The sequence below is a fragment of the Saccostrea cucullata genome, unplaced genomic scaffold (assembly GCF_032062105.1).
Source record: "Saccostrea cucullata isolate Sc308-1 unplaced genomic scaffold, CSIRO_AGI_Scuc_v1 ctg16830, whole genome shotgun sequence".
Taxonomy (NCBI): domain Eukaryota; kingdom Metazoa; phylum Mollusca; class Bivalvia; order Ostreida; family Ostreidae; genus Saccostrea; species Saccostrea cuccullata.
The window spans coordinates 1-10305 of record NW_026929984.1 but is presented as its reverse complement, the minus strand read 5'-3'; the positions used below and the strand labels follow the sequence as shown (position 1 = coordinate 10305).

At 33.8% G+C, this 10305-nt stretch overlaps 2 protein-coding genes across 2 annotated transcripts; both read right to left on the bottom strand.

Moving 5' to 3' along the window:
* Positions 1-1074: 1074 nt before the first annotated feature.
* On the bottom strand, positions 1075-4000 carry LOC134282699 (histone H3.3A). Its single transcript, XM_062765106.1, has 3 exons — positions 3980-4000; positions 3283-3565; positions 1075-1770 (listed from the first exon to the last, which is right to left on the bottom strand). The coding sequence occupies exons 2-3, from the start codon at positions 3562-3564 to the stop codon at positions 1642-1644; spliced, it is 411 nt and encodes a 136-aa protein (XP_062621090.1). The 5' UTR covers position 3565; positions 3980-4000; the 3' UTR covers positions 1075-1641.
* A 5338-nt stretch (positions 4001-9338) lies between these two features.
* LOC134282698 (uncharacterized) lies at positions 9339-10213 on the bottom strand. The gene is made up of 2 exons (XM_062765105.1): positions 10102-10213; positions 9339-9778 (listed from the first exon to the last, which is right to left on the bottom strand). The coding sequence occupies exons 1-2, from the start codon at positions 10155-10157 to the stop codon at positions 9379-9381; spliced, it is 456 nt and encodes a 151-aa protein (XP_062621089.1). The 5' UTR covers positions 10158-10213; the 3' UTR covers positions 9339-9378.
* Between the last annotated feature and the right edge of the window lie 92 nt (positions 10214-10305).

Here is a 10305-nt window from a genome sequence, read left to right as displayed (position 1 = left end):
TGACCTTTGACCTCTTGATATGACCTTGATCTTTACAGTACACAAAGAACAGAGACTCCTTATATGTGTGTCCAAATGTCAGGCCTCTACTATTTATTGAACAAAAGTTACACTGCATTTTATATCAGACTGTTACATACTTGTTTATTGCACTTAGCGTAAACACATTCCAAAATGTAAGCTCTCAAGTGACCAATACAATGTATATAGGATTATCTGATTTTTTCCACAAAATATGACGCAATCATTTCAAAACTTGTAATTTTTCTTACAGGGGTCATTCATTGTTGTCAATATAGCAATATTATTCTTTTATTCTACAGTATTTTTTAAGAGATTAGTAAAAATAGAATCCAGGGACGTTTTGCACTACCTTAAGTAATTAACCACAGAGTTAAAATTTAAGTGCACAAAGGTCAACTTATAATTAATTGTACCGTAGATCAGCAAGATGCACACTGACCCCCTACAAGTATTTTTTCTGTGATTTTGAGTTACACTGTATGAGTACTTATCAAAAATACGTATACTTCTCAAAAAATCCTTGACTTAACAAATTTCATGAGTGACATACCTTAATAAATCATAAATGCCATATAGAATCTCAATATAAATTTCATAGGCATAAATACCATATACAGCATCAATGTAAATTTATGTCAGGAGCCAAGGAGACCTAATGCACATGTCAATCTCTTGCATGTGACTTTAGAGATGCCCAATACCTGTAAATCTCGTGAGGCTGTCTGTGTTTGATTTAATGGGAAGGGCCTATCTTAATTTACTCTCAAAATCACAATCCAATGGAAATATTATGAAATCACTGTCTAGTTCAAAGTCGACTGTGCCAGTGCATCGATAATTGGAAACATGGGATAATTTGCATTTGGGGTATTAAAAGCAACTACCACTGATACTGACTCTGGCATACTCTACTAACTAGACAGTGGTTCCTTAAATATTAGTTACTCATAACTAGTCATAAGCTTTGACCTGAAGAAATGTCATCAGAGTCAAAAAAAAATTTGAGTTCTAACTTTCTTACTGGTTATTAAAAAATACATACAAAAATCATTTAAGTTACTACGTTTATTGTTAAAATGAAGATACTAGCACAATTTTAAAATTACACAGACAACACAAGACGTCACTGATAAGAGTAAAAAAAACATTTGTGCTCAGTTATATTTTCTCAAATGAAAAAAAGAAGAGAAAGAAGACAGTCAAGAAATACTTGTAAAAACACTGCTGCACATAAAAACAGAAATTTCCCTGACTGTTCATGATTCAATGATGATCAGCATGGCTTGATGCAGTAAATCAAAGGAAATCTTGATAATTACTTCTTAAAAATTACTCATTTTTTTTTTAAGAAATGTTTTGATATCTTAGTATGAAGTAAAGCATGTGATAATCTTCATCCAAAAGACATCATCATGTCATAGAAAATCATTCTCAAAAAGTATTAAGTGGACAACAATTCCAATATGAATCAAACTTGAATTGTAAAGAATAACACAATTTTTGGAATGAAAATTACAAAATACCATGCCATAATGTCCTGAAAATGTCTGCTGCATTCATGATAAAAATTTCAATGTCTATATGAAAATAAGTTTTTATGATTTCACGAAGATGAGATCATGCACGTTCTCCTCGAATCCTCCTTGCCAACTGAATGTCTTTCGGCATAATTGTGACTCTCTTTGCATGGATGGCGCACAAGTTAGTGTCTTCAAATAATCCCACAAGGTAAGCTTCACTGGCCTCCTGAAACACCAGAAAGGTATAAATGAACTACCTTACTAAAACATTATTTTCTTCACAATACATTTTGCAATATTTAACTATTTTTCTTTTTTTGACAAATATAACTTTTATTCTTATTTACAATAAAGTGCCCCGCCACAGCATGATACGCCCGTCAAATATTGTTCAATAATCATAAATTGGTTAGGATGCAAGAAAATCAGGTAGCCTTGATTAAACAGATTCGATTGACACAGATTTCAATGATTTAATTTCCATTTCTTATCATACATCTCTAAGAGACTTGCAGTGTAGGGATTGATTATAACAAATACATCATATAACTCTAAACTCAGGTTGTGTTAGAGCATAACAAATATCCATCTGCAGCTTACTTAAACTTAAATTATTTATTGCATATTTTATGAAATAATAGAAATGCTACAGTTTAATTTATAAAAAAAAATCAAACATAAATTACATTTTCTTCAGACTATAAAATTCTAAGTGAGACATGACTGCAATTTGTTGCAAATATATAAAAAAAATTGAAACATGTATTTTTTCTCAATGTATTGAACACATGTATATTAATAATTAGTTTTAATTATATTATACAATACTAATTTAGCTTTAATCATACACTAAAACATAAATTTGTTTTAATTACTTTACACAAATTGGAAGATCTTTATCTGGACTAGCCATCAAGAACTCTTAATTAACACAAGCAACTATGAGGCCATTTCTTTTTGCCTAACTCTCAAGAGATAAATTAAGATAACAGCTGCATCAGATCTAGAGATGGTCTTAGCTCCTGACAATTAACTCATTAATTTCTCTCTAATTTGACATGCAAGTTTCTGCTATCAAAATTCTTCTTGACCAGTGCTTGATAATTATGCCCATGGGACAAACTGAATTCCTCTCAAAGCATAAACATTTGTTACAGATTGCTGTAAAGTATATAATGAAAAAATAAGTTTTTACTTAATTTAACATTTTTCAATAAGGATACAACTATATTTTGACATTTTTTAGGATTATGAAGTTTAAAATTTAAAAGACTTAGTTTTTTTTTAAAAAATCACTTAAATTAAAGGTCACAGTGACCTTGAAATAGGCCGCGACACACCTTCTACCTTAGCTGTATACTTTTGCCAAGTTTGAAAGCTCTAGGTCTCATAGTTTTCTAGTTATGAACCGGACAGGATTTTTCCATATTTGGCTATAGCATCTTTATTAAAGGTCAGAGTGACCTACTTTTTGTGCGAGACACACCTTCTGCCCAAGATGTATCAGCTGACAAAGTTTGGTAACTCTAGGCCTTATAGTATTAAAGTTATGAGCCGGACACGAGAAAAGCTAACAGACGGACAGACAGACAGACGGACGGACACGAAGCCTATAACATAATACGTCCCGTCTTAAGACGGGCGTATAAAAAGTAAATTAATCAGATAAATCAAGACCTTTTAACCCTTTCAGAATAAGTGTCATTTTAAAAAATAATATATGACCATGATGACCAACCTGCAAAGCTCCAATAGCTGCACTCTGGAATCTCAAGTCAGTTTTGAAGTCCTGAGCAATTTCTCTCACAAGACGCTGGAAAGGCAATTTCCTGATCAGCAACTCAGTGGACTTCTGGTACCTCCTGATTTCTCTGAGAGCGACTGTTCCGGGCCTGTACCTATGTGGCTTTTTCACTCCACCAGTTGAAGGGGCACTTTTACGTGCAGCCTTTGTGGCCAGTTGTTTACGAGGAGCCTTACCTCCAGTACTTTTACGAGCTGTTTGCTTTGTACGAGCCATTCTGAAAAATAAATTTATTCAACAATCAGATATGCTAAGGTTTCTGTCGCAAGATTATTGCGCAAGAATATTTCTATTTATGACTGGGGAATTCCATTAAAATTTATAAAAAAAAAAAAAAAAAAACTTGAGCAAATTACATCCATATATGGAATAAACATGTTTTGGTTCGTGAATATGTGTCATTGGATGCCAATTTCTGTTTTGAATTATCGAGGGTTGCCTTCAAATGCCTCACACGTTGTTTATTTTTAGATCAGAAAATGGCGGTCAATTCATCCTTTTCTTTGTTCTTGATTCTATGTTATATTTATGGCTTTTAAACAATAATTCCAGTCAAATATTTGATATTTTGATAATATGTAATTCTTGAAAAAAAGTGTGTTTAGGTAAAGACCTTAAATTCCTCACTTACCTGTCAAAACCCTCTACTTCTCACGCTAACTGAAAACTTCCGACTTACAACGATGAATAAATTATTTCTAACGAACTACTTCGTTTGTTATCTAAAACGTCATTAGTTGGCGCTAACCTCCAACCTCAACATCGATTGGTCAAATTTGAAAATTACTCATTGGGCGACCTTTTCCATGACCTCAAAAATTATTGGTTCATTTCGGAGAACTCTGATTGGCTGAAGCTAAATCACATTTCAATCCACCTAGTGCGTTCAGAAGAAAAAAAAAGGGGGGGGGGGGTATCTTTGGAAATAAAAATGTTATTGTTTTTACAAAAGTAAGTAAAAAAAAACGGATAAAGGATAAATTCAAGGGTATTGTTCAATGTCATAAGGGCTAAAACAGACTTTTCCTCGTGTCCGGTCTGACTCATTTTATTTATAAATAAAATTTTGAGAGACTATGAAAAACTTTAACTGAAATTAAGAGCAATAAATCATCGAAAAGAATCACACGAAGTAATTTTTTTAACTGTAACTGATATGTACAACAAATAATGAAAATTTCCACAATTTACATAAATTTCCAAATAACTATACAGGAATTAAACTCAAAATAAAGCGCTGTCAGGGGATTTTATTCTTTACCGATGGATCCGGCGCTTCTGTCAAACTATTTGAACTCATCTAGAATACTAGCGGGCCAGCAAAATTATATTCGTGATTTATCTTTTTATTTCTGTATTTCTTTTAGTTTCTCTTTATTATTATTTGAATTCCAAATATTCATATTTTAGGTCGGTCCATGCAGGGAGCTATATACTAAGTATACTAGTATATAGGTCCCTGGTGCTTTCAAAATTTCCTGTCAAACTATTTTTTTTTTTCATTTTAGATAAATAAACCCCATAAATCACACGCCTTTAGTTGCAGGCTTATTTTCATACAACTACATGTATCTTTGATTAACTGATTAAAAACCTCTCAAAATTCACCTGCGAAAATTTAACACAGATAAGTAGAGCGTATGATCTTACATTTTATTATACCAAAAAGCGGGAGGATAATATATTAGTAATCGGTATGTCCGTCCGTCTGTCTGTTACACTTTGGGGGACCCATCTCTTATCCTCAACTCCTCTCATAAATACCACTGAGTGAAATTTAATGAAACTTTCATAGAATCTTTATTACAAATTGCCATTGTGCACCTCCTATTTTACTTTTTGATCAGACACATATTTTGGGTTTCAGGGCCACAAAAATACATTGACTTTTCCATTATAACCATATGGAAGGCGGAGGTATCATTTAGCTGAGCTCATTGCTCACAATACCTCTAGTTTAGTTATATACCAAAACATACCATATACAGATTAAACAAAACACACACACACACACACATACAAAACAAAAAAACTTGCAAAAATCAAAAAAATTAATTCGCTAAGAGATTTTTATAAAAAGATTTTCACTGGAAACAATAACAAATCGATGTTGAACATGTTCAGCCACGTACATGTAGCATCGTTTTTGAAAGTGGGGGAAGGTGGGGGGGGGGGGGGGGGGGGGGGGCAGAGAATTTTTTTTCCCACTTGCCTGGGGGAAAAACAACTTTTTTCAATGCCAACTTCTTTCAGTACCAATTTTTTATACTACATTTTCCTTATATCACAACAACTTGCGGGGGGTGGGGGGGGGGGGGGGGGGTCAATGAACATTTCCTATAGTATATAAGTAATGTCGGGAAAAAAAGTGGGAGGGCCAGGCCCCTCATGCCCCACTCCGTTGCTACGAGCCTGATGTAAACCCCCATTCTGCGGATATCAAGTTTTACAATCATTTTTTTGGGGAGGGGGGGGGGGCAAAATTACAGGGGAAAAAAGCAAAATACTGTAGTATTATAAGATGGTGCAGTCTTAAAATAAATGAAAATTAAAAACTGATAGCAAGTCAATTGTTATGAAAAATACTAAACATTTTGGTCCACACAGGAACTTATAATTTTGTGTGGGGGTGTATATAAATTAATTATATAGATCTAACAATCAGATCTAGAGTTCATTTCCCGAACTAAATGTCGTATATTATTAAATGTCTTGTGTGCAAAATGACACCATAATAGACAATAATAATTATATACTTGCTGCAAAACATAATATAAAAAATCAATGGGCCTATTCCAGCATCAGAAAAGATCACATTATTTTGTTTAATAAAAGCTTTTTTCTTTCAAAAAAAAGTTTACCATGTTTAAATACAATGATAATTTTATTTCTTTTTTCAAACTTATAAAAAGCAGCAAAGAGGAGGAGGGAGCCATAAAAAGTTACAGGCAAAAAAAAAAAAAAAAAAAAAAAAATCAGCATTGATCAAGCTAAAAAGCATGGTACACCTCACCCATCTATAAAATTGATCAAACCCATATCTTTTTTTATAGACAGTCAGTAACAATCTATCTTAACAAATAATACAATTATTATCTTAAAAGTATAAAACAGATCACCAACACTTCATGAGAATGCAGCAGTAAATTTATTTTGTTGACCGGTTTCGACCTGTGACGGTCGTCATCAGAACAATCAAGCATGTAAATTTATCTACTGAAGTAAACAAGATGTGTTTGTGAAACACTATGCGTCCGGCGGCAACAAAGTTCAAAAAATCTGTTTTTAGCATATTGATCACAGTCAAGGTCACAAGGTCATTGACCATGGTGTCATTTGAAAGAACTTAATCGGTGGAGTATGCATACTAAATATGAAGTCCCTATCTCCTATGGTTCAAAAGTTATAGCAAAAAGTGTAAAGAGATATTTTTAGCATATAGGTCACAGTCAAGGTCACAAGATCATTGACCTTGCCGTCGTTTAAAAGGACTTTATCGGTGGAGTATGCATACCAAATATGAAGTCCCTATCTCCTATGCTTCAAATGTTATGACAAACAGTGGAAAAAGCTATTTTCAGCATATAGGTCACAGTCAAGGTCACAAGGTCATTGACCATGGTGTCATTTGAAAGAACTTAATCGGTGGATTATGCATACCAAATATGATGTCCCTATCTTCTATGGTTCAAAAGTCATGGCAAAAAGTGTAAAAAGCTATTTTTAGCATATAGGTCACAGTCAAGGTCACAAGATCATTGACCTTGCTGTCGTTTGAAAGGACTTTATCGGTAGAGTATGCATACCAAATATGAAGTCCCTATCTCCTATGCTTCAAAAGTTATGACAAACAGTGGAAAAAGCTATTTTGAGCATATAGGTCACAGTCAAGGTCACAAGGTCATTGACCTTGATGTCATTTGAAAGGACTTTATTAGTGGAGTATGCATACCAAATATGAAGTCTCTATCTCTTATTGTTCAAAAGTTATGGCGAAGGTTAAAGTTGACAACAGACAAACAGACAAACATACAAACAGATAAACAGACAAACAGATAAACAGACAAACAGACAAACAGACAGGACAAAAACAATATACGCCCGGGATCTATCGATCCGGGCGCATAAAAATGAGGATGACGTTGCTATATACACAAAAAATTTGGATGACGTTACTATATATATATATACAAAATAAAATGCGGAGTGTTTTGTACATATGCGGACTTGCTTAACAATGGTACTTTATACAAGATATAATTAATTTACGTTTCCTCTAAAGTTTTCTGACTTAAGATTTAGTCAGTAAATAACATAATTGTTTTATGATTAATAAGATTGTCCATAAATTGTGTGGATTGTTATTCTTCTGTTGCATCGTCAAGCTGTTTCGGTAGACTGTGACGTCACAATGGAAAAAATACGGAGGGTTTGTACATGTATAATTATATATACTTGTCAAAATTTCTAAGTCCCCACTTTTATTATTTTAAGTATTTCAAAACCTTAACATTAATTAACTAGTTGTTCACAATTTTTACTTAATTTTTCGATGATTGCCTGTTACTGCCAAAAACAATTGAAATCGAATGTGTAATTACTCATCCATGACCCTTTTTGTTAAAAAGCATGAAGTGCGAGTTTTATATGTTGTCGGGTGTATCGTCCATTTATTTAAATTGCCATGTGTTCTTCATCTTTAGTTGTTTAGGAAAAACAGAAAAAAGCTTGTTTTAAATGCCGTGAATGTACGATCGACAATGTGCAAGTGGAGTTGCCATGGTCTAAGCTGGTGATAATAAAGGAAAGTTGTATTTCCTTCGTTTGTATTGTTTATTTTATGTAAAACCGTTAAAAATACCGTCAGGAAGATGCACAAAGCGTACTTGTATTCCTTATAATCATTAAAAATTGCTAGATTTTCAAGAAATACCACTGAACCACCCTAGAATTTAACAGGAAATTCACTCAAACCGGAACCGGAAGTACCCACGTCAAGGCGTATACACGTACTGCAACGACACATCAACAGGGCTACTACATAAGAATTACTAACTATTGTGGAAGGAATGGATCTGCACGTGCAATTGCTCTGCACTCATTAAAAATTAATTCAAGTCTCCTTAATTATCCAAATCATTAGAAACAAACTGGAAGAGTAGGGAATGCATTTAAGAAGACCTCATGTACTGTAGGACTAATATTTGGTACAAACAATTTCGGTAAGCTTCAATGTCATCCACATCTCAACCCTATAGAACATGAACGGGACAAGATGGAGCAGAGATTGAGCGCTTTTCCAGCAGCAGAATCTGGCAGAAATATAGAGGACTACCTAGTCCATACATGGAATAACCTTCCATAAAGCTTGGCTCCCTGCAGTGTAATATTTTTTCAGAATGACAGTGACCAGTTCTGTAAAAGATTACATAACTTGTTCACAGGGTTGGCCTTAACACCCTGGGCTAGGAAATCTCCCTGACAATAATGATGTCAATAATGATGTCATCTCCTGGTTAGTTGATATTTGTCCTAAACTTAACTCCCCATTACGAGGGGAACTCCAGATCCACTTCTACTTTTAAACGTCCCCTTCTATTTCCACTCAGAGTTCCTAAGATGGCTAGTACCTTACACACTAACTTCTGATGTCAAAGGTGTTCTACCATCTTGCTGATTCAGTCGCGTGATCTTATTCAAATGTTAAACTTTTAAAATCCAAGTTACTTTAGACTTTAGGCAGAGCGAAATATGAACTGAGTGACAAGGCAGTTTCCAATGAAAAAAATGTATCGACCTAAGGGTATTCCTCCAGGCTCCACCTTTCACATCCGAGGTTTGAATGGAGCATAGTGGAGTCAGCTGAGGATTGCTGATGTTCTATTTCAATTCTAACTTCTAAGGGACAACCCTGTGTTCATATTGTTACATTAACTTACAGAACACAAAAATACATTAGACACTGAATGAAGGAAACAAAACATACTGAATAACATTCATTATAAACTTTATTCCTTCATATAAAAAAAATCATTCCAATCCTTCCAATTTGTCTTCATTTTCTTTTATTTCTTTTTGTATGTCTACCAATTTCTTCTGATAAAACAAAGTGTCTTTGTATGTTCCAGTTTCAAGAATTTGAGCAATGGCTTTTACGCACATTTTTTCGTCAAGTTTTAACAATCGCAGATTTGATTTAATGTCACTGTCATTTTCGCTTTTAAGGGACATGTAGAGAAAATACACAAGAACACACAACATAAAGGAAATAAATGCAACTCCCGAGTTTGAATCCATCTCTGCTTTGATTTCCTCAAAGTTTTTCTGACGAATTTCATCTGTTCTAGCAGAATATCCCCCTTTGTCTGTAAATGTGTCACTTTTCTTGAATAAATTCATACTGGTAGTAGAGAGAGATCTCTGAAAAAGTCTAGAAGAGATAAAAATATTACAGCATTTATCATTTGATGATGATCTTGATCTGAGAAGATGTATAAATCATGATGTCGTGTAAAGGAACTAAAATGATGTAAAAAGTAAAATTTACTTTTAAAAATATTATAAGATGTTTATAAGATGTTTATTAACTGATGATAGAGAAACCAGTGATCTATATACTATTAGTATAAAGGTCCCTGTTGAAACTCAGTATCCAAGTACAACAAAGGTTACATGTAAGCTCCATAAACACTAAAACAGTCTACATTTCTAAATAAAGATATAAACTCATGGAGCAAACAAAAAAGTACTTGCTTTATAAAATTCCCCCGAAGTATCGCTCGTGAAGAACGAACAGCTAAGGAGCACATGATGATTTTCAAGTTTTCGTCTACAGCCAAAGTGAAAGCAAGTTTCTTACGCAAGATGGCCTAAAGGGAGGTATAATATGAATACAATTTTACATCTCGTAACCAGCCTCTATAACCAGGCAGAGCGCATGCGCGCAAAAAAATTACA